Source organism: Pipra filicauda, unplaced genomic scaffold (genome assembly GCF_003945595.2).
Source record: "Pipra filicauda isolate LSUMZ 115617 unplaced genomic scaffold, ASM394559v2 scaffold153_size1761393_pilon, whole genome shotgun sequence".
Lineage (NCBI taxonomy): Eukaryota > Metazoa > Chordata > Aves > Passeriformes > Pipridae > Pipra > Pipra filicauda.
This window is the reverse complement of record NW_024104029.1, coordinates 1,519,780-1,545,352: the sequence shown is the minus strand read 5'-3', so window position 1 is coordinate 1,545,352 and position 25,573 is coordinate 1,519,780. Positions and strand designations below refer to the sequence as shown.

The 25,573-nt window shown below is 36.5% G+C and overlaps 1 protein-coding gene across 4 annotated transcripts in view; it reads left to right on the top strand.

Moving 5' to 3' along the window:
• KCNIP4 (potassium voltage-gated channel interacting protein 4) overlaps positions 1-25,573 on the top strand; it is a 209,911-nt gene that overhangs the window by 132,030 nt on the left and 52,308 nt on the right. The window contains exon 1 of one of the 4 annotated variants that reach the window (XM_039379046.1): positions 25,203-25,316. The exons of the other annotated variants lie outside the window; for them this stretch is intronic. Within the exon in view, the coding sequence (XP_039234980.1) occupies positions 25,265-25,316 (52 nt within the window). The 5' untranslated portion in view covers positions 25,203-25,264. Of the gene's footprint in view, positions 1-25,202; positions 25,317-25,573 lie in introns of those variants that run through there. 4 annotated transcript variants of the gene reach the window in all.

Genomic DNA, 25,573 nt, shown 5'->3' with positions numbered 1-25,573 from the left:
AGTCAGTCCATAAATGTTCCTTTCTCCTCACACTTTCTGTGCTCCGGTGTAGGTCCTTCCCATGATCTTCATCTCTAGCTTGGTCTCTCCAAGGCTGTAATTTCCTTCAGGAAGACCCTTCATGCTCCAGCATGGGGTCCTGCAGCCACCTCACCACTACCAATACCTGACCACTTAAACCAAATATGAGTGGAAATAAAAACCTGGATACATACCTTGTCACTGAATCCTGTAACCTCAGAGGTAACGGTCATATAAGCTTTTATATGACCAAGATAAATCAAGTGTTTATCTCAAAATGAGATATGTTCTTGAGCTTATTAGTGCAGTTAAAAGACTCCAGGTTTCATGATACACGAAAATCTTGTTGGTTTCCAGCTTCAGAATATTTGCAGTCATTTTGTAGCCATTTGTGCCATTATTTGGATTACACAGCATTACTTTCAGTTCTCAAGTTTGCATTCTTGATGCATTTGCAGGCAAGAGTCATCTTGGTATTGCATTAACTAAGCTAAACAAGCTCTGGGTCATCCTGGGAAGTTTTGTCTTCATCTATTCCATCTTCAGTTCATCTTTCTCAAACGTGATTGAACAGAATTTTGCATGCTATCCCTGAGTGTGTCTGCTTGATACTAAAGGCTCAGAATTTCAAATGTTCTCTGAAGCATTTTAGGCATCTTCTGTCATGGCCACTTCAGATCAGAAGTTGATGGCCATTGATGGAGTAATACACGCAGGTCCTTACTTTCTCTGTCACTTCAAAATGAGGAGATCCTTTGTCTGGTTAACCTTTCCTGTTATTAGGATATTTAGATTACTCCTGCTTATTGTGCCAAAATATTTTAGGGAAGCCTCATTATTTTGGTGTAAATATTTAGTACAAGGTATTGTACTTTGTGTCAGTACCAATGTTTGGTACTGGTATGGAGAGCTGTGAAGTTTGCCCATTAAAAGAGTTCAAACAATTGTATCAAAAATTTGTGATGCAGGGGTAAGAAGGGAAATACATATAACTAAACATCACTGATAAGGCTATTTTCTGGGAAAGAAGGAAGTTGAAGAAACTCAAACAGTTGGTTAGACTAGGGGTTGAATAAGTGCAAGATTTGTAAGTATACTATAAGGAGTTGGTTGGGGTTTTTTTTGCTGGTTGAATGTCTTAATACTGCTAATGAAAACAAATAAAGCAACACATACCCCCTTCCTCACATACTGAGTTGTTCGTTTTTTGAATGATCTTTTTAGGCTCCAGTAAAACTGATCTGTTCATCTTTCCTGTCTGACAAGAGGGGAACCATAAGAACAAAGAGAGGGTTGCTTCCACCGACTTATCTCAGGAACGTTCTGTCATGTTGTTTCTGTTATAAATTTGGCTCTAAACTACCAAGATGATAACCACCGATTGGCAGTCACATATATTGCTTTCATCTTTTTTTATACTGCAAATTTGCTCCTCGTTCGTTTTGTGTCTCCATGGCAACAGCCATTAATTAAGTTGCCGCAGGTGTTTTTATGCCAGAACTTCTTAGATCTGTTAGTTGACCAAATCCATGCACCTGTAGCCTTTTCATTAACGCTTAACTTATTCCTGTTTTCTCTCCAACGTGCAATTGATTTGGTGTTTGAAGCAAATACATGGGCTGCCACCCAAATCTCAATGCACCTAACTATGCTTGAACAACGTGTCTATTAGCTACTTAGAGTTGTGAGAATTTGTGGAGTTGTGGAATTGCATGAAACTCATGTAGTACACAAGTTTCTTTCATTCAGTTTTTCTTTAGTTTCTTCTATTTAGTTTTTCTTTAAATTGGAGATTTATAATTTCTATTGCTTAGTTCTCAAAATTGTAAAATGAGGATGACAATAATTTATGTAACCTCTGCCTCAATATAACTCAAACCCCGTGCATTTTAAGCTTTGATTGTTGATACGTACAGAAGCTTGCTTTGCACGCAGAAAAGCAGAGGCATAGAGGTGAATATTTTTCAGTTCTGAATGCCTCATCATATTTGGGTGTCCATTTTGTGTAACACGCTAGGAATGATTTTGATAGTAAAGTTTTAACGTACATCATACAGCTCCCACAGATACTCTTATGAAATATTTTGGTTTGCTTTTTATTCCACATATTTGCTGCCAAGATGATTTATGATTTCTTAGATCACAGTGGCCACATTGTGAGTGAAATTGCTTTTTCCGAGAAATGTTATTCCTTCTAAAGGAACAGAGGGTTGTTGTAATTATTGTGAATGAGAAAAGCTTGAAGTTGCAGAGACCTATTGATCGAAATTTATCACTTTGGGGCTCTGTATGACACATACTGACTAAGAAGAGCTTATTAACAGAAATAGTGATTATCCCACCATGAAAATGTTCATCCTGGTATGTGACTTCTGATAGTGCTAGCTCAGATACCTTACTTTCTTCCATTAATTCTCAGCTCGATATTATAGGGGACAGTCTCTCCTGCTGAATGAGGTGAAGGATCAGACTTTGGTTTTAGTGTAGAATAGATACCACTAGAATATGAACGAAACCATACCATTCACACCTAATATAGCCTATAATTTTGTCTTTAGTACGAAATTACCATTAATGCCTTTAAAAGTATCATTAGGATACCATTTCCCAGTATTCAACATCTGATGTAACTGTGAACTAGATATACCCAAGCGAGGATCCCATTCAGGATGTCCAACCACAAGTATCTATCTTGCCATGCATTTTTCTAACTTCTTTGTATTCAAAATATGGATTGAGTGAGCTCATGGTGAGTTCAGCTCATTGATCTAACTAAACACTTAACTACGCAAAATAGTCAATCTCAGTTATTACAGCCAAATGAATAAAAAAGCCAGTACAAAAGAAGCATTGCAGAGACCAGAAGAGCTCCTTCAGTGAGTATATAATCAAAACCATTCTGAATTTGCCTAGGGATGTGAAAATGCCTTTTACAAACATGTTTTCTGATTCTCAGGAAAAGTAAAAGCATCTCTGATGGTAAGTGATGAAAGAAGGGAGAAAACTTGGTTTGCAAATGTTTTAGATTGTGGTTCTCCTTTTCCATTATTTTATTTTATTATTTTGCTATAATTGCTTGTATCTCTGCTCTGTCAAGAGAAGGAAGTATAGACTGTCTTACCAGACAGAGAACTCCCAGCCTCAGCCCACATATGAAGGGGGGCACAAACAAAGACAACATAACTGCCACTTCCAGTAATTGCGAAGGGTCCTCATGATTCCTGGGCCTGGGAAGGTCTGCAGAGCAGTGAGGTTCAGCAGTATGGGAAGAGAAGAGGTGTAACAGGCTTCCATGTTGTGCTGTGCATGGTTCTCCTGGGGATCCCTTCAGCACCACTCTTGTGTCTTGACACACCCAGTAAACCACAACTGCTGGGCTCACCCTGGCGGGGAGAACAGACTCTTATGACACCTCTCACCGGTGTCTAATACATGATACAGCATGATATAGCATGATACAGCATGGGGGAATTGCACCCCCTTCCTCCTTAGCCCAGAAAATTAAAATTTCCTCGGATTTCTCATTTCTTTTTCCTTACTACCACAGACATATGTCATCACTCCACTTCAGAGTATTGCTCTTCTCTCCTTAGTCACCCTGAATTTGACACAGATCCTACTACCTTTAATGGAATTTGAGCTTGTGGTTTCTTGTTTATTCACATATTATTCACTCACAAAGCTGCATTTTGTTCCTTAAATAAAGTGAAAGTAAGAAAAAAAAGTGAAATACTAAAAACTGAACTGAAAAAGAAGTGAACTTACGAAGAGCCCCCAAAAAATGCTGCAGTGAAATTGTAAAGCTTTTATTTCTTACTATGTTTGCTTTTGTTCTTCAATTTGTAATTTACCAGACAATTTATTTTCCTCAGAAAATGAAATACATACAGCAAATATGTTGAAAAAATTGAAAGAGATAAGTTCATTTTCTTTATTAGAGAATTCCTTAGAATTTTTGAGTGTAATAAAATTTTCTAAAAAGTAAGTAGTTTTTCCCATTGTATTTCTACTCAACTGTATTATTTTAAAAACTGCCTGGTACTCTGTCAATGGTACGTTAGTTATTTCATGGACACCATGAATCAAAGGTTTTCAAGGTCTTCATATTCTTCATAATCTTTCATATTATCTGGGGAGGTTAAGCTACTTATCTCTAGCAGGAAGAAATTTCTGTTCTGAACTCTTTCCTTTTTAATCAACTCCAGTGCTAAACATCATGATGTGGAAGCCAACAGCTTCCACATGATAATAACTAGACCTTCTGGAAAGTCGTCTTCAGGAAGAAATTGTGTAACCATTGTTGAGTTTAATTTCACTGGAATTTTTTTGTTGAGTACAAGAACCCACCCAGAGACATGAAATTCTGGAGTAGGGTCTAAAAATGACAATAAAATGTCAAGAACCTTCTCTAAAGTTAGCCCTCTGTTAAACCCTTCATCTTGTTTTATAGTTCACATCACTTTTTACAGTACCACTTATGACTCAAACAAATGCCATTTTCTGTTGATAGCCACCAGTGTAAGCCTGTACATCACACAAGATACACAAGTCTGACTCTTCTTGGACTTAAAAAAAGAAATTTTAAATAAAACTACAGTGATTGAAAGCACACCTAATGGTGTATTGTATTATATTTGGGCTATGCAGTAGAATAGAATGAGGAAAAAAATTTTCTGGTTCCATGTCAACTTGAGATGGAAGAATACAATCAATATTTTTGATATTTTGATGGGACAATTTCATGACGTTATGTCTTAAATAAAAGGAAAATTCTTGTGTAGGAAAGAGTGTGGTTTGTCTGACTATTTTGATTTCAGTTATACATAAGTAAAATGATAAATTAAAGGAATTAAATATAATAAATTGATTTAGATATCATCTTTGCTTTAAAAGTGCATAAAAAACAAGGTATGAAACCATTTTTCTGTGACAGGATAAGCTTTGATAAACTTTTCCTCCCTGGCCATTGCCATTGCCATACTCAAAATCTTAAATTTAACATAATAATAAAATTTCCTCTGTGAGTAGGACCTCTGTGCCATTCCCCAACATGCGAATGACAATGGGAGGTACAGTTTATTACGGAGAAGTGGAAAATACACAGAAATGCACAAATACTCTGATGGGAGCTTTGTTGTTAGCTGACTCCAAGCAGCTCTTTCCTCAGAACCTAAACCTCTAAGAACATGTTTCAGAAATTTAAGTCTTATCCATACCAAAAAAATTAAGCTGGGGTTCTGAAAAACCTTCTTTGGCTGACAACATGGTAGTTTCCCAGCTTTCAGAGACTCTTGCTGAAATCATCAATCAATATTTCTTTACTAATGCAATTTGCATTTCATACCTAATCGGTCTAAAGTGTTTTGTAAATTTTACTGTAATAATGTTTTCAATGAGCTGCAAAAAAAACACAACACAAAACAAAAGCAGAATTACGTATTATCTTTTGCTCTCTGAAAGGAGCATTTTGTTCTGCCAACTTATAAACAAGGGTGGTACCAAAAATTTGTTTGAATACCTTTCAAGTAATAAACTTGATGTGTAACTTGGCTCATCTTTTAGAACTAAGCAGAATTGTCTGGGTTTGCATGCATTTTGTACTTAAATTCTTTGTAGTTTGACTTGTGTGTTTCTAATTGTTCAGAGCACAGATCTCAGTATCAAAATACTGGTTGTGAGTCATGAGAATTGCATAGAAAGACACATGAAAAAATAATATCTCTACCTACTATACCCACAAAATTGCTGGTATATGCTTCCCACTATATGGCTCCAAAAAATCAATTAACTGGGTCATTTTAGAGTTCAGTTGACAACTGCTTTCATTCAGCTTTCAGTGCTTTTGAATTACTAATGATATAGTCTGGTGACAGTAGGGTTACATTCCAGGTGCACTAAAAATTAGATAAAGAAGATCTTTCATTAAAGCCAGAGAAGAACAGAGAAGAGAAAACTTGCTGTGTTGCTGGTTCTGCCCTAACATATACTGTTTGACTAGTATCTGTTTTGATTTGGGTCCAAGCATCTGTACTTGGGAAAGACTGCAGTCAGCTTATCAGTCCAAGCTGTTATGAGCAATATTAGTGAGGAGCCAGCACAAAAAGATTGTGATGGATGATAACATAAGTCCCGTTCACAGGAAATTAGATTTTCTAAAGGCTGAAGAGAAACATTACAAAACTCAAACACCAGTAAATAGCTGCTTTCTCCATCCTTTACCCTGGAGGAGGCAGCACTAATGTTCCTACAAGCCAGAAGGAATGTTGTTTTAATAGTTGAAACCGGAAGCTTGATCTTGCATACTGATCTTCTGCTTCATTAGACTTAAATGCAATTCTGACTCCTAAGTGGTTATTCTTCACAGAGGCACAAAAATACATATTGAAGAAAATAGTATACAGACTTTTAAAATGTAGCTACCAAAATGCATCTTTTTGTCTTTATTTGGGTCATTAATACAAGTTTTTTTCAGATTATGATTAGGAAGACACCGCAGATGAGAAAGAAAATCAGAAATACTTTGATTTCAAAGGCAGTTGTTAGTGACAGGATCTCTAAGAAAGTGTTAGATTAGGTTCAGATAATAAAGTACCCGATTTAAGTGAAGATTTACATGATCCATAGTTCTGTGCATTTATAAAATTAGAAATCTTGGTATCTTCTTCAAATCTATGTTTTATACTTTTAAATCCCTTTCTACACCTCATAAAATATTCTTGGTAAATATTTACTGATTACAACCTTATGGAATACTAAACAGTCAGAACCATCCATTATCCAAGTATCTGAAGGTGAAGAAGATGGAAGGAGCCCATCTTCAGGAACTTGTGTATGTGTTTTGCTTGGAGATCACTCACAGCACTGTACCAGCATCTTCAGAACCAGGGTTTGTGGTATGGTTTATTAGTCAGTCTCTATCAGCAGCTATGCTAACGTGTCACAATCCCCACTTCAAAAGATTTAACAATCCAAAGTCACATTTAAGCCAGCTGAAGATCATTGATAGACTGTTCTTAGAGAAAGAGATTTATAATTTATGAGGGTCATTTACTCTTAGTGCATTGCCATTTCTCATAGACACATAAAAAGGAAGCTGGTGGGGTTGTCAGGTTGTCATTTAGTGTGTTGCTGTGACCCAACAAATGTTAGAAGATATTTCTCCTTTTGTGACAACTTTGCACAGAGTGAAAACTGTTCCCATCAGTCTTACCCTCCTTAGATGAAAAAAGCCCTGCTTTTTCAAGTTTTTTCTGTTGGAGTCCATTTCATTCTCTATACTCATCTGTGAACTCACTTCTACAGGTCTGTGTCCTTGAAAAACAGTTCTCTGACACTAATATAAAACTATATCTGAAGTTTAACTAACTTTTCTAACTTAGTTTTTACTAACTTTTTACTAAGTCATTCTTTCTTCAGGGGGCAGTTTGCATTTGTCTTGACTGACATTTATTCTTGAAAGTTTCATTTTTTTTCTGACGTCCAAATCTCTTTGAATTCGAATCCTGTCTCCAGTGTGCTTCCGGTTCTTCCCAAACAATTACTAGAACAGTTATTTTATTTTACTGTCTGTGCAGTTATTTCATGTAAGTTACTGGTGTCAAGATGTGTTTTCCAGAGTAGATGTAAGTTTTAGCCAGAAAAGCCTTCTAATCACAGCAAGATTAGCCATATAGGCTGTTGTGTTTTTCCCCTTCTTTTGATATCATCAATAAATCAGCTCAAAGTATGTACAATATTAATGACATAATGTGAATATTTGGCTTTTTTTTTTCAGTTTTGCTTTGTCAACATTTTTCAGCAGAAGTACTGAAACAAAATGCCTGCATTATTATTTACATAAAAATGCAGATGGTTTATCTTTAAGTGATATTAAATGACTTGCAAAACCATATTTCTGGTTAGCATATTTGAAGAGCTAAGGTAAAATTTCAGCTATGAAAATGTTATTTTATGCATCTTGGAATGTGCTTTTTACTTCCTTTTTCCCCCCTCCTCAAGTGTGCTATAATACAGATCCAGTTTTCTATTGTAATTGCATTTTAGCAACCAAATCCAAACTAGCACAGCCTTAGTAACTTCATTGTAACTACAGAGGTTCACAGAATTACAGAATCACAGAATATTCTGAGTTAGAAGGGGCCTACAAGGATTATCGAGTCCAACTCAGCCCTGCACAGGACCATCCACAAGACTCGCACCATGTACCTGAGCATCATCTAAATGCTTCTTGAACTCTGTCAGGTTTAGTGCTGTGACCAGTTCCCTGTGGAGACTGTTCCAGTGCCCAAACACCCTCTGGGTGAAGAACCATTTTCTAATATCCAAACTAAACCTCCCCTGACACAACTTCAGGCCATTCCCTCAGGTCCTGTCACTGGTCACCACAGAGAAGAGATCAGTGCCTGCCCCTCCTCTTCCCTCTTCTCATGAGGAAGTTGTAGCTGCAATGAGGTCTCCCCTCAGTCTCCTCTTCTCCAGGCTGAACAGACCAAGTGACCTCAGCCGCCCTCAGCTTCCCCTCAAGGCCCTTCACCATCTTCATTGCCCTCGTTTGGACACTCTCTAATAGCTTAATATCTTTCTTATATTGTGGTGCCCAAAACTGCACACAATATTCAAGGTGAGGCCACACCAGTGCAGAGCACAGTGGGACAATCCCCTCCCTTGACCAGCTGGTGATGCTTTGCCTGATGCTCCCAGGACAGGGTTGGCCCTCCTGGCTGCCAGGGCACTGCTGACTCATATTCAACCTGCTGTCGACCAGGACCCCCAGGTCCCTTTCCATGGCACTGCTTTCCAGCCTCTCATTCCCCAGACTCTACATATATCCAGAGTTACCCCATCCCAGGTGCAGAATCCAGCAATTTCCCGTGTTGAACTTCATATGGTTGGTGATTGCCCAGTCCTCTGATTTATCGAGGTCTCTCTGCAGGGCCTCCCTGCCTTCAAGGGAGTCAACAGCTACTCCCAGTTTTGTGTCATGTGCAAACTTGCTTAGTATCCCTTCTAATCCTGTGTCCAAGTCATTTATGAAGATGTCGAAGAGCACAGGCCGAAGATGGAGCCCTGTGGAACCTCACTAGTGACAGGTCACCAGTCTGATGTTCCCCATTCACTACTACCCTCTGTGCTTGACCCATGAGCCAATTGCTCACCAGTGTCTTCCTCTCACATTTTTTATGCAAATTCTAATTGCTTTGAGTGATTCCAGTCATTTGTGTTACACAGACAAGGATATGTAATAGTGATACCCAAGTGATGTTAATCTACTAAGTCAGGGAAGATGACTCAGTCTCCATGAAATTGTATGTGTAATAGGATGTGATAGGCAGTCACACTAAAGGTCACTTCCATGTGCTCTTCTTCCATACAGTTTCTGTCTACATAATTCAATGTTAAAAATCCACCAGTTCTTGGAGACTATATTGGTTGCTGGAAAATGATGCAATTTCATCTGCCATCAGTATTATAATTTTATGATTACTGATTGTTCCTCAATATTTTACATTTTAATCAAATGTTCCCTGGGGCACATTTTCATTTCAGATCATTAGTGTGATTCTTATTGGAGTACAGAAAGAAATGTAATGGAAAACACCCAAGAGCGATGTAAAAGGCAAAAAAATTTCTATAGAGGGTTCAAAATCTATTAGATTCCCATTTTGACATTTTTAATGAAATAATTTAGACTAATTTGATATTGTGCTTGTGAAAAGAAGCTGTGTTTTAGGTAGTCACGGAAGATCTTCCACGAGTACATGGGCCTTTCAATTTTAAGTAGTTCAGTACTTCAGCTGTATCCATATAGCATGTGGGTTTTTTTCTTCTCTTGTTTTTCATTGTAACACATAGTAAAGTGAAAAAAAAGGTAAAACCTTGATGTGTTTCTTTTTGCACAGTTGATGTTAGTGGACAAAACACAGCTGCAGGCAGTTTTGAATGTCGGACTCCAGCATTCACAGGGAAGAGGTTAGACTGGAAATTTCTCTTATCACTACAGTGTATATTCAAAGTAGGCAGCAATAAAGGAGGAGCAGGATAGCTTTCCAGATATCTCAACAAATATGCCTCTGGATTTGAGGATTGGAAGGAATTAACAACTGTAGTAGCTACTCTACTATGTTACTTGTATTTCTTTAATTAGCAATGATAGAATTTCTTAACAATATATCCTTTTACATGTTGGGTTTTTTTCTTGACATTATTATAGAGTATAAAACATTTCTATAAGACCAGAATCTGTAGCAGTGGATTTCAATGTCTTTCTGTAGAAATATGGACTGATAAATAGTAAGTCTCAGTTGACCAGGAAGAATTTAAAGAGTAAAATGACTAACTGGCCTAAATTTCCAGAATATCTTTTCTGATGTCTTTCCATTCTTAAGGTCAAAAGCAAGGTGAGATCTCGTCATCCACCCAGAACTTAATCCTGAAAGACAATGTGCATTCTGCCCCCAATCCAGCAAAACTTTATTTCTGTCTTGAATGAGATTGAATTTATAAAATTCAAGTATTTGTTTACTTCTTGAAGAGGAAAATGTGATCCCATTCTCCACATCCTTAACATAATTTTCCCTGAGTTTACCATGTGAGGTCTGGATAATAATTCAGCATGGCTTTTAGCATATATGTACACATCATCTTAGACCTTTTAGAATATCACTAGACTTCTGGTTCCATTTAATCAGCAGAAACATTCTCCAGTTAAGTAATTCTAGTGTAAAAAATTATGAACATTCTCAGGTTTAATTAAGAACTGATTATTTTCATTCAAACCACTTCCATGAAGGCACAAGACTGCCGCTCCTTTACTTTCTATCTTTCCTGTGCCCAGTTCTAGCCAAACTGGACTTTTCAAACAGATCCTGAAGTGTTCTAGGATAGTCCAGCTGTTTTGATTCAGTAGAATCACAAAACCCTGGAAAAGAACCTTGAGCTATGTGTGTGAGGATGTGAATGTGTTCTGAAGGACCATAACGCTAAAGAGAAACTCATAATTCTCTGATGTATTGTTTTCATACTGGAAATAACTGCCAGATTCTTTCATTCATTCTCCTGATGTTGCTGCTGTTGACTTTATGCTCCTGAACTTATTGCTTTTGTGTGAGAGAACATCATAAGGGTAGGAGCTGTGTATGCTACTTGCAGGTTTTGATTTATTCTTCCATGGTTCTTCATTAAGGTCAGAACATTGCTACAAACTTCACAGTATGAGAGATTTCAACAAACCCTAAGAATACTTCAGAAGATTATATTAAGCTTAGGCTTCTGCTGTAACAAGTCTCAGATGTGCCACCCAAGAGGCACAATCTCCATTTCTAAGATCACATTGGACATAAGATTATTTGACATAATTTTCTCTCACCTTATTGTTTTGAAATAATTATTGACATTCTTTTGAAATACAGTTTTGTCAGTTGGAACCACCTTTTAAAGAAGTCCTTTCAGAATGCAGTGGAGCCATTCTGGACACATTTTGGAGTGAAGAAAATTTTAACGAAGTAGTTCTTAGAATTTCATTTATTCAGCTATAATGAGCCTTGCAGTATATAAGTGGAATTTTAAAGTTTTGCAATTCTGAAAATGCTCACAGTCTAGAAGGTATGAACTAGTAATTTGAGGGGAGAAAATAACATTTTTCTTTTGCCATTCCTATGAATTCCCTTAGTGCATATTATATGCTAAAGCCAGTGTAGGAAGGGTTTTGATGCAAGTGGTGCAAGATCTTGTTTAGTAGCATCATTAAAGCATTATTAGTCTGAGGGGATGAGACAAAATATGAAGTGCCAAATGAGATATTTTAGGCTGACAAATTTGTGTGAGGAATGATTAGCTACTATAATAAATAAAGCTTGGACAAAGTCTGTGATGATTAATTCCCCAGGTGAATATTTTTTAATAATATTTTAAAGAATATAAAAAAAGTTACACATAGAAAAATGGCATTCCAACTTAGAAATACCACAGGAAAAAAGGATTCATTGAAAAATAAGCTTTCTTTTCTTTGATATGTCTGCCCCACAACCATCATTAAAGCTGCAAGTCTTTTGAACTGGGCAGTTTCAGAAAATGCTTGACTCAGAATTGAAACACAATTAGAAGTGAATTTTCTGTATATAACTGTAAACACGTTTTTATTTCAGTGCATGTATTTTCTATCTGCTAATGGAATCATAGAACTCCTCCAAGAACACTGAGTCCAACTGGTGCTGCCAAATCCACCACTAAATTGTGTCTCTAAAAGCCATATTTACACATCCTGAATACCTCCAGGGACAGTGACTCCACTACTTCCCTGGGCAGCCTGTTCCAGTGTTTGATAACCCTTTTGGTGAAGAAAGTGATACATATTTATTTTAAGTTTATCAGTTAGCGATCCTGTCTGACAAAAGAAACTGTAACAACTCTGACATCAGTAGGACCCTAAAGGCTTAATCACTTCCAGCTACAGCTTTGCCAGCAGGAGAGATTATTATCCACTGCTTTCTCGCATACAATTTTTACTCTGGGGAGGTTATTGTCCTCCCACATCTATTAGCTCATTTTCAAAAGTAAACCACATTAGTATAAACAGTTTCAGTAGAATTTTGCTAACATGTCTAAGGATATATATGTGTTGAGTAATGAGATTTTATTTCTTAATTAACTGTCATAACAGTTGTGTCAGTGACTACTCAAAGAAAGAAAGAAAAATAGCAGATGTTAATTTGCAGTATATAGCACCTTGAAAAATAACCAGGTTTGATCTCAAGAACTCATTAACCTGTAATAAAGTGCTGTAGTAAATTGCTTATTGATTCTGAGATACTGACCAATGGATGATTAGGCTGCTTTCTCAATGCTCTTTAACCTGTTCCCTCCTGTTTTGGTGGGGGTTTTTTGGTTTGTTTTTGGTTGGTTGGTTTTTTTTGTTTGTTTGTTTTTTATTTGGTTTTTGGGGGGGGGTTGTGTTGTAGTTTTTTGTTTGTTGGTTTGGTTTTTTTTAATTTAACTAGCAAGTATGTGAAGTTGTCTAATACAAGTTCTGTAGATTGTAAAAACATTAAAGCTTTTAGTTTCAAGGATTAAAGGGTCTAAAGATCTTCTAAAAATCATTAATTATAAATAGAAGTGACACTTTGGAAAAAAAAAAAATTGCTCCAACAAAAGCAATACCAAATACCTACAGATTTTTTTTTAAAAGCTTAATTAGCTAGCACTAATACAGCTATCATTGATCATTTATTCCAAACAGTTGCAGAAAGATTGCTTATGGTTTATTAGGTGTCTTTTTTCCTAGGTCAGTCCAAGCACTTTTGTTAGGGGAAGGGTTCTCAAAGTCTTACTGATGGCTGTCTTCCTGAACCTCAGTAATTTCCTAAAGTTTCAGAACACAGATTTTCTTTACAGGTAATTGCTGACGGAATGCTACAAGCCTCTATGTCATTGTCTAGTGGAGTGCAGCCACTTAAATGGGTTTGACTGTCCAGAGTGACAATTCCCCTGAATCTTTTTACCCCAACCCTAAGTGATCTGAAAGAAAAATGAAGAAAGAGAGTGCTGCTCTACTTTTCTGCGCTGGCTAATAAGTCTCGTTGTGACAAGGGTCAGCAAAACAGGCATTGTCTGGGAGATTTCTGTCCTACTCAGAGGATCAGGCTTTTGTGCAAACACTCCTGTTGTAACAGCCTACATTTAGAGTAACAGCATCAATTTAAAAATCCCACTTATGTATAAAAATTCCTACTTGATTTGTTGAAAAGAATATTTTACCTTTTTCAGTATTTTTATTCTGTGGTTTTTATTACTGTTTTTAGTGGTTTTTTCTTATTTCTGAGGACACCAAAACCAGTAGAGAGACTTTAGTTCTTAATAAGAAAATGTGCAAATAAATCACAAAAATAATCATTAAAAACTCATATCAGAATAAATACCTGAAACAATTACTGCTCCTTTTAAAATAAATATAATTTCTGTCAGTTTCCCCAGTGTCCTAGTTCTATAGGTCACCAGCAACATTTTGTCCTTTATCTCCTAGTAGACCTTTGAAAACTGTTGAATTATGCATTCTTTGGAAAATACCAGCTGGTATTTTTATGCCTGTTTAATATAATTTTTTTTGTTCTTTTCAAAAGAAATACTTAGAGGGGTTCTTTCCTTTAGAAGTAAATAAAGCCAGCATAGAGAAGCTGTTCTCTTGCAGTCTGTTACAAAAAGGGACAGAAACTTTTGCAAAAATGGTGTAGTTGGGTGTTTGCTACCTGGATCAGTATTATTCTAAATTAGTAGGCAAGGAATTCTGATTAATTCTGTATTTCTCTTTTAAATTCATGATGTCTGTAAACAAAATAAGATTAATTGGATGTGCATGGGCTTTTGAGAAGAAATTAAAATTGGAATGTTTCTTTCCTACTGCTTCTTTCAGTATATTCTATGTTTTCATTATTCTTAGTTCCTATTAGATGAAGTGAGAATTATTTGTCTTCCTTTAGGTATTGGTAATGCTCTGTATTAAAAATTCAGAAACATATAATTTTGTCAATACATGTTCAAGACTAGAAATAGAAGGATACTTTCTATGCAAAATACTTTTCCACTGTGTTATGTTATTGCTTTAATTCTGCTTCCCAATCTTCAACAATTGACACTAGCTCTACTGTTTCTCTTCCAGAGCTGTCTCTGATTTTTTACAAACTACCTACTCTATCCATAGCTCAGTTCCTGTGCTCTGGTTTGCCAAGTCATTGCCTTCTATTTTGGCTTATTTCTAAAAAAACAATTCTCATCCATCTGTTATTTTATCGTTTTCTAGTTTGGGTTACAAAGTGGGAAAACTTGAGAACCTCTGTGTTACTGATGTTAAGTGCTTATGTGCTTTTCTAGTTACAGAACTTCTACACAGGAATTGACATTCACATATTCTGCATTCTACAGTAATAGTAACTAACCATGGTTTGATGACTGTTAGTACAGAACAAAGCAAATGGCTTACAATCATGTATTAATCTTCTTGAAAGTTAATTTTGTTCAACAGAATTAAGGATTTTTTCCATTGAGTTAAAATCACACCATATTCTGTGTAAAACAAGATCTACAATGAACTATTTTCTATATTCTGATATTCCTTGGAGTTAAATTCCACAAGCAGAAAGGACTGCACATTGAACAGCTTACTGATACTCATATCTTGCTTCCATAGGTTTTCTCCATCTAGCTGTTAGGCACTGAGTAACCTTCTTAGAAGTAACTTATTTTTTATTTTGTACATGAACACCTAAGGGATATAATAAGAAATGGAGTTCTGTTTCTGATGGAATTACTTTAGACCAGAAAAACTGAGGGTTTTATTCAAACATAATTGGAGAATTATATGCCAAGGGCTGTAAAAATTATTCTTTCTATTTGGTTCTTTTCAAGAAATTACTACAGATTTTATCTACTTGTAATATTTTTTTTGTGCCTTAATTAAAAAACACATCACTTAAATTTAAAAAAAAAAAATCATTCCAGGTAATTTTAGTATGACATCTTATTTCTGAAAATTTATATAACTATATATATTTATTAATATATGAATATGGTTATACCTCTATCTGCTCACAGTGCAACACTGAGCAACAAATACCATTTAATTCTGCAGATATCATTTTAGGCAGTAAGGCTCCTGTCTCTAGCAACTAACATTAGAGAGCTGTGCTGTATGGGTTTGTGCATGCACGTGTAGGAGTCCATAATGAGTTTTGTTGTTTCTCTACTTTATTGTGTCTGCCTTATTTACATTGTCTGGGAGTTATTGTGAAGTGTCTGTATTTCACACTTCAAAGTGTTAACTAGTCTTAAGTGATGATGTAACCACCCTGAAGAAACAATGTGAAATTACTACTTTCTTTAAAATGCAGCTTCTGTGTTCCACTGGGAAAGAATGATTTGAAGAAGCCTTGAGAAACTCAAAAGGAATTTCAGTTTATCCTTGGTAACAGTTTCCAGCTTCTCAAGATGGCCAAGATCCATGTGTGAAAGATCTTTTCTCCTACTGTCCTCATAATGCTCTGTGAATTAACCAGCCTTGTAAATGTTGTAATTAATAGAAAAGCTAACAGAAATAGATTTTTTGATTTTTTTTTTTTTGCGGACCTATTGCATGTGTTAGATAAATCTCATTATTATGACAGTGTATAATCATCTAACATTTTTCAGACTCTCTCTAGTTAATCATTTCATGGTTTTGCTATACATGATATCCTTCAGCTGAAATAGAATGAACGCCTTTCAAAACATTTTTGAACAAAGCTGGCAATAAATGCAATTTCTAATCTCAGAAAGTATCTTGGAATACCTCAACTTCTTTCTTTTGCAAGGATTAGCAGGAAGACATTTTTTGCCTTCTTTCAATAACACTCTGCACGTTCCCTCCAGCTCTGTGATGTAGAAAACGAAATCATGTTTCAGCGTTATGTGAACTTTGGCAGCAATGTATGCTCCCAGTTTCCCAGGTTAACCATTTGTTCTCATCCCACCCAAATACATCAGAACCCATGGCATTCAGAAAGAATTTTTTGCAGAGATGTGCTCTCAGCTGCATCAGGAAATAAAACCAGGTTTGCAAAGGAACGGGCTGTTCTTAAGCAGTGTGATGCTGTGACAGGAATCAGTGCCAAGGAAGAGAGGGAGGGTTAGGGACCCTCAGCCAGGAAGTTGGAGTCAGCCATTGAATCACACACTTATTTTTACTAAGAGGAAGAAATTATAATTTTTTTTACTTTGCAAATTATTTAAACATTATTTCAAAATGGTGCAAAGGCATCCTGGTATGTAACATACCAGCAAGTATGTGACTCCTGATTTTTAATAAGCCTTAAACTGCACATGAAATTGTTGCCGGTTAAGTTCTTATATTCACCAATAAAGAGATTTTGTTACTTCAAAGTGACTTCTTTAATTGTGACTTTTAGAACTCTAGTGAAAAATTTTCAGTATATGAACAGTGTTATCCAGATCATTAGTTCTTAAACCTATCTGAGATTAATTATTGTCTCAGACTGCAACTGTAGTCAAGATTGATGAGAAAATTGAGTAGACGTTCTGCATTTTGTAGCAAATTACACAATGGTCCTTATGGAAAATGGGATTTACAAGAATGTATTTGTTACTTCTAGGCTGTCTGATTGCAAATACATCACACTTACCCAGACTCTAAAATTCATCATGCACACATACTAGGTATTTTTAATTAACTTAATTCTTGTTAAGACTGTCATCTGTTGTGTGCTTAGAAGTGTTTTCCAAGGTGGAACTGTACACACACTTGTAAAAGCTACAAAAGTAGCTGCATCATTCTGATGGAAACTACAACAATTATGAAATAAAACACTGCTCCTACTACTTTGTTAGTAGGATGCACTGCATCTAACTACATTAAGTAATTTATAATAACTCTGTACAAAGGAAATGTAAGTGTAAACATAACGTTTTAAGACTGCTGAAGAGGAAGGATGGTGATGCTCTTTTCTTCTATTTCTTTGTACTATTTATAATAAAACATTTAATGAATGGCACAATTTTTGGTTCTTTAAATATCTTTGCAAAAGAGAAGAGTGTCATCTTCATTACTTTGTTGTGCCCCTCTTCTGTCTTGTTTCAAAAAAGTAGTTTTTATGGAAGCAGGATACAGATGATCAGTGGAATGTAGAGCACTGTGCTTCAAGACTGGCAGCTTAGTAATTGAAAACTCTTAGTGTTTCCAAAAGGTGTGGTGCCTTGTGTACGAAGGTGGTGTAATGTCACTATCACTCCAAATCATAATGAGCCTTACCCAAACCACCAAAATTTGCAGAAAACTGTTAGCAGTTTAAGTATGGAATATAAAATTTAAGCTCCATACAAATCCTACAGAATTCTGTGGAAAAATTTGCTGTTTACTTTGACAGCAGGCTTGGAAATGACCTTTTCCTGAGTGACCTCGTCACAGCTGTCTCACTGACTAGTTCAGAAGAACTGAAAAGCGTGTGCTGGTTTCGTTTCACCGTTATGTGACAGTTCTCTCTAAATTTGTAAAAAACATTTAAAAAACACATTACAGTGACAGCCTAGAGCACTGCAGGTTAATTATTTCTACTTAGAATAATTGGATAATAGTGTGAACACTATGAAGGTATACTCCTCAAAATATTCATTAAAAGTATCTCTCTCTGGTCTTTAACTTTCCTAATGAGTATGAAAAGACTTTTCTCTGCAAACTGCTGGTGTGCTTGTTAAGAGATGTTATAACACACTCCACACACATGATTTGGAGGATGATACAGACACAGACTCGCCTCCCAGGAGCTAGTACCAGACACATGGGCTGTGATTTGTGGTCCCTCTCCAGCTGCTGACACTGAGCACCTCACTCACACTGAAGCCCCCTGTAGGCGGTTTTCAGGACATGCACCCAGAATATTGGAGGTAATAAATATTTGAAAGGTCTCTCAGCACTTTTAATATCTCCCTATTTATTTTCTCATTCAAAATCTTAACTCCTCTTTAGCGTTTTTGCTTTTCTCTCTCTCCATTCTGTGCTGAGCCCTTCTTTTTCATTCCAGCTCATCTCTTATCAGCCATTTGATTTCTGTCACTCACTTATGATAGATTAATCTTTTTGTTTTCAGTTGCTCTTTCTGGTTTTCTTACAACAGTATTTTTCTCTCTCTGCTTTCATATTCCAAAACACAGGCACTGCATGCCACTGGTTTTTTATCTCCTGGTTAGAACTGATCTTTCATTTCAATTGAAGTGTCAATAAGTTTTCCTCAACTGCAAAACTCACTGAATCTCCTCTAAACCAGATAAAGTCAGTCTAGTAATTAGTAGAAATTCAACCTCTTTAACAGATTTTCTTTATGGGTTCATGCTGCCATTCCTGACACTCTGAGTGCTTGGAGGGTCTTTCACCACTCTCACCTCCACCCCCCTCCCCTGTCACTGGTGCCAGCCCTTCAGGTGCTTGCTTCACTGGCCAGGGACGCTACCATTGAGGTGTCCAGGCAAATCTGCCTAGTGCTAGGGCCCATATCACTCCTACTTTATTGTCCACTTTCTTCACTCCCTGTATCCATAAGCCATCTGCAAGATCTTTGCTTCCTCAGCATCACTTGCTGTTTCTGTGGCATCAAGTTGCTTGAGAAGAGACATAACCAGAATGACTTTTCCTAAATTGAGTGTCCTTCCTGAATATGAAATGAAGCATTCTTGAGCCACGTTTTCTTTGCCCCAGAGCTTATATTTGCTGCTTGTTTCTTTGACAGAAGCTGTTAAATTCCATTAAAGCTGTACAAATATGTTTGAATCAAAGCCCCAGTTAAAATAAAAAAAATTAATTCTTTTGTCTCTTTTGATTGCTACAAAAGTTGTTAGCTGTAGTTCAACATTTTTATTTCAATTCCTTTGAGCAATACTAAGTTAGAAATTTCATTAAGAATAACATTAAATTATTTTATTGCTCAGGATAGTAGAAAAGCAGGACTTAAAACTAATGTGTGGGACAGATTTTTTTATCTTTTATTATTATTATTATTATTATTACTTCTCTGCACCATCTACTACAGTCTTCTTTAAGTATTATTTTTCTTTGAACTGATCCCTCATCTAACTTAAAAACCTCTTCTTCCTAATCTGTCTCCTTTCTAGATCCCCACAAGATAAGTAACTTTTTGTTGATGTAAGTTGTTCTGTGATCATGTATATGTATTACAGCTAGTTAAAAACTTCTAATAAGCAAGAGAAGGGGGGGAAGGAAAGGAAACTGCGTAGTTCAACGTAGCAGTCAAACAAATCTGGTTCATTGTGCAGTTTTTCATATGTTCACATGATCCACTTCAAGTGAGATTTTTCTAAAGAAAGTGATCTGGTATAAATGTGTTTCCTGTCATAGGGGACCAGCTCAGAGAGCGTATTGCCAGTGTTTTAAGAGGTATTAAATGAATGAAGTTGTCTTGACATACTAGGATATTCCCAAGTTTTGTGCTGAAGAAACTCTGCAATTTTCATTTTATGCTCCTGGAGATCACAGAATCACAGATTCAGCCAGGTTGGAAAAGATCTTGAGATCATCCTTTTCATTTGACAAATACCCAACTGTAGTTACTGGTATTGACAAGATCACTGGTTCTTTGCCATTCGTTTTCAATCCATGTTCAAGTCCTGTTGGCCTCCAGAATTCCCAGTTGGCTCTGATCTCTAATTTATTGGTAGAGAAATGTGACTACCAGCTCCTAATCTCATCTGCCATTGTGAGACTGAATTAAAACAGCATGTACAAGGGAATTTAAAGTGAAGGAGGGCAATTTGACTCTTGAGTTAGTGTTTTAAGGTATTCCCTAAAATGCCGTCCAATTTTTTTAACTCAATATATTTGTGGCTGATCTGATGTGGTCTATATGGTTTTAGTAGTCAGTGAAACTGATACGTATATTTTGTAATGAAAACCAGAAAGTTAGGGGTGGTCGAGGAAGAATCATTCAAATACATATGTACAGACAAATGAGATTGTCAAGAATGTTTTCCTGTCTTGTCAAAAAAAGCTGGTGATCTGTCAAGCAGCCTACTGATAACTCACACAGTTCCTTGGCAGGTGTTTCCAAAGAACTGAGGCTGAGACTTATAAATATTTATGTTGTCCATAATTTTATTCCATTCCCAAACTTACTACACGGAAGGCACACATACTCTGATTTGGCTCCCTTCCACAAGTCCTGAACTGTGAATATGAAATCGGCACTCCCTTGCCTCTCCATCTGTGATGAACCATCAACAGTTTAGTGGAGCTGCCAGCCCTTAAGGCCCTTGGAGAAATTCCATCATACAGCTGAAACTGAGCGTAAATCATCATGTCAAGAAAATACTTCACGCATTTCCCTTTTGGTTTTAAGAATCTTTGTCACCTTTCTACAAGAATTTTAGATTTAGGAAAATGACCTGTCCAGCCTGGATTTCAGGTCTTATGCTAGACCTCTTCCAAAAAAATCATATTCAGAACCAATACATCGTAGACATTTTTCCCATCTTTACAGGAGGACTTAAAATCCTGGAGGTGAAAAAAATCCAAATTCCAGCACTACTGGGAGCTTAACTATACTGTCAAGGCATAGACATTTTTCCCATTTTTATGGGAGGACTTAAAACCCTGTAGGTGAAAAAAATCCGAATTCCAGCACTACTGGGAGCTTCACTATACTGTCAAGGCATTGGATGTGGCCAGTGGATTGTAAATACTGCTGACTAAAAACTGGAGTAAGACTTAAATAGTGGGAGCTAGTCTACTGACTGTGCCAAATAAAGGGCACAAGGGAACAAATAAACAGAAATAAAAATACATGGAGAGAAAATGAGTGGGGGGAAAAAAGAGATAATTTTACAGGTGAATTTTCTCCTTCACCAACAGTGAAGGAGAATTTGTTGGAAGAATTGTTTCTAGTTTTTGAATGAAACATCCTTTCAGATAGAATGATTATTAGCTCGGAAAGCTCTTTTAAGGACTCAAATGACTGTGCCTTCTAAGTTGATATTTATCACCTCAATCCCATTACAAAGAGGCTGTAATGAGGCAGGAGGCAAGGCAGGAGGGTGCTTCTTTGAACAGAGAGTATTTGATGTAGGCAGGAAAGATGGGCAAGAGCAGGAACAGCACTGTCTATCTTGTGCACTTAGTCAGGATGCAAGACAGACTATCTTACTTATCTGCTGCACCAGCAAAATGTGGCCTACCTGCCCTTGCTTTCATGTTGACTACAAAGAATTTTCAAACAAACCAATCCCACTTAGAAAGGCAGATATTTTGCCTCTGAAAACTCTTTGTGTAGATAGTCTGGGGTAGTCTCACTTGTCTCTGCAACAACAAGTCAATATCTTGTATGTACTGTCTTTCTAAAGCAGGGATCATATGTCTGAAAAATGTTACATAGAGTTAAGGTAGTTTAGGTGTAGATATATATGATAAGGAATGTATGTTCATTTATAAATTACTTGTAGTTTATAAAAATGTATATATATTATTTGGGTTTTTTTATAACCAGCAATGTCAACACTGTGATAAAGAAGTGACTAGGTCACCTGCGTAACAATGATCTGGATGCTTTTGGTCAAATATTATTTTTAAAAGTAGTAATTCAGAAAACAGTTGTACTGACCATATGTATGCATGGTACTCTCAATTTAACTTTTATTAATAAGTTACAGTTCTCTAGTTTCAGTATCTGTAAATCAGAGGTTTAAGCCATTGGTGTGTTTAACAGTTGTGACTACAGATATAAATCATGCTAAATAACAGTCACAGGATGGCGAGTGTGCCCAGTGTCTATATGCAGCACAGGTGTCAGTACCTAGATATGAGAATACGTAAACCATGCTCCAGTTACTGAACAGTTTGTGAAACATAAGCGCCTCTTGGGACAATTGCCCAAAATTCCGGGTGGTGTCATATGGATATGAGTTCTAGGACACTCCCACAGTGAATTCTGGGGAAAAATGTGTCTCACAGTTTAATTTCATTGCAGAAGCAAATTATTAAATCCAGAGCAAGCAGCACCAGTTAACTAACCTGAATTTGAAGAACTTTCACACTTACCCCAGAGGATTTTTTGCCTGACTGGGTTAGGGATAGCAGCTATGAAATTTCTAGTCAACCCAGTATTAAAAAAAAAAGATGAAGAAGAGTTTGGAAAATTCAGCTTCCTCTGAATATCTATTTGTAGGATAAGAATTATTATTATTCTATTTTAGAAGTTTGAAGGGAGAGCATCAGCCCATCATGTTCAGTGTGTTGATGTTTCATAGCTCTTCTTCTTTCCATGAACAGCCATTTTAAAGACTGGTAATAAGATAAGTCTCCTACTGTATAATAAATAACTTTAATCTATTTTAGAGTAATTAACTTCTTAATGGCCACAGCTTTTTCCTTAACCTGTTTCACACTGGGCAGATAGGTTCAGAATTCACAGAAATAATTATAATATTTAATCTTAATTAACACTTCTAGTGTTTTTACATCTATTAAACACTGATGCAGCATAGACCCGGTGTTCAACGTGTTTTCTCTGTGTTTTTGACTCATGAAAAATCACATTGAAAGTTGTAGTACTGATCAGGAGATCACAACAGTAGCCTGCAATACCTGCAGAGTAAAATGAATGCAGCCACTGAGAGCAAAAAGCTTCTGTGATGCTTTATCTTACTGTGAGAATATAAACTGTCCTGACTATAGTGTCAGAATTTTAAACTAGTTGCCAGAAGTGAGTAAAAAAATTATACTGTCCTCCTAACTTAGTTACCCCTCTGATATTGCTTTCTTCTATGTATATAATTTCTGGTTTGACTTTGATCATACCTCTGCAAAGCCTATATGGTTTTCATTGAATTCCATGAGCTTTTGTGTAAGCCTAAAAGTAGCAAAATTACCTGCTTACTCAAGGCTTTGAGCTTCGTGTGGACCTATGTAATTATGTAAGTGATACATGGATAGTACAACTTTGCAAATCTTAACTCAAGTGAATAAGATAGAAATAGATGTCTATGCTAGAAGAATTCTTAATAAAGGAAAAAAATCTTTAAGATAAACAAATTTCCTTTGTGCTTAGAAATGTACAATACAAGCATAGTGTGATACTGCAGACACTGCCAGCTGAGATAACAAGCTACCTATTTAAAGGCTGAGGCTGTGTACTCAAACTAAAAATATGGATTTTGAGACCCCATCAGATCCCAGCTTGCCTTCTATTTTATGCGTTTATCTGCACAGTGTTTCTGAGTTGAGCTAATGGTTAGGTGCTACAGATAAAAATGTATGCATTCTTGTTATTTGTATTAAAAGGTTTAGACATTTCCTGAGGTGGTAATTTAGGTCCATCTAAGCTTGTGCTGAAGCTGGATTCTTTTGTCCATTCACCAAAGCTGCTGCTCTCTCAGAGGCAGAATTTGCCTGCTGAAAGTTGGTTGATTTTCTCAGGCTGTGGCTGAGTTGTTCCTGTTTTTCCCTATTTCTTTTTCATTTCCTTAAGTGTTTTGCTTATTTAAAAACTGAGAAATATTTTTTCTTTTATTTGCAAAGTTTAGTATCTTTAAAGCCTTCTTGCTTTCTCCTTCTGTTCCCAAATACAAGCACATACTCTTCTCAAGATGGTTTGGTGAGAGAAAGGAAACAATTCTACATCATGTCACTAATACCAGGATTCAGCACAAGCGCAGTAGAGGGGATAACCAAGATTATCCTGGTGCCTGTGCCCTTAGCAGAGGACCTGTCAGTTGTGTCTTTCATTTCTTGCCCCATCTGTTTTGAACTCTTGCTGTTGCAGCAAGAGCCATCATAGAGCAGCGTTTGTGTTTCCATGCATGCAGTCAAGATGCAAAGTGCAGGAGTTGCATAATGTCCAAACCAGGACAGGTTTGCCTTTCTCAGGAACATAAATCAGTTACTCATCTGTTTTATAGATGTTAAATCTGCTGTTTGCAACAAATATCCATCCAGGCAATGCTTGCTCATATCACCCATTTTGGATAAAATGGTTTGTTAGACCTCACAGGAAGTTACTGTGACAATTTCCTTTGCAGTAAATAAGGGTAATGCTGTTCATCTGCTTTGTGGCACATGAACATTAAGTGTTCAGCCATATCAGTATTTAAAATGGCTATTTTAATATCCAGAAAAGGCAAAAGTACCAGGTTGGTTACCACAATTGATAAATTTATTGTATGGGAAAGCTCAGCCATGGAACTAGAAGTCTGCCAGAAAGGACAACAAAAGATCTCTTTGAGATTTTATTTGGTTTTAATTTTGTTTTCCGTCGTAAAATTCAAAATGCAGTAGACCTAAAAGTCTTTAAAATATGTGTCATTAAAATTTTTACAAACATTCTTTTGCTTTTCCTTGTTTCAATTAAATAATCTGATACTTCTCTGTTAGATGTTTTAAGGCGGGTTATAAGAACTTAAATGAGTTGTAAGAATATTACAAGAGATGCACGCCAACAAAACTCATCCCCTTTATTGGAAAGACACTGGAAAGAAACAAAGATGAAACAGTTTTGTTGTCCTGTTCAAAAATTCTGGTTGCCCTTTGTGATTCACAATGGCTGCCATCTGTTTGGCCTTTTCCCATCCGTATTCTGCTATAACGATGAACTCTGCAGCATGTACAGAAATTGTTCTCAAGCCTTTGTTAACAGTCCTGATAATATATTTTTTAGGTTTCCTCTACGCTCAGAACAGTACCAAACGCAGCATTAAAGAGCGACTTATGAAGCTCTTGCCCTGCTCGGCTGCCAAAACGACATCTCCTGTTACTCAAAGCAAGTTTTATTTTTCATTTGATTTTTTTTTTTTTTTTAGGTTTGCATGCATGAAAAGTTACACTTTCATTAACTGCTCATTTGAGAGGCAAGATATCTGCTGAAGTAATCATATGCTCTATCAAGGTTTAAAATCGAGCAATGAACAGATTTTTGGGCTGGTAACAGATTTGTGCAGAGTAGGATGGCAAGATACTAATGGCAGGGTCTGCCATGCAGGGGCTGCTGGGCTGGCACGATCTGCAAGTGAGTTGAGA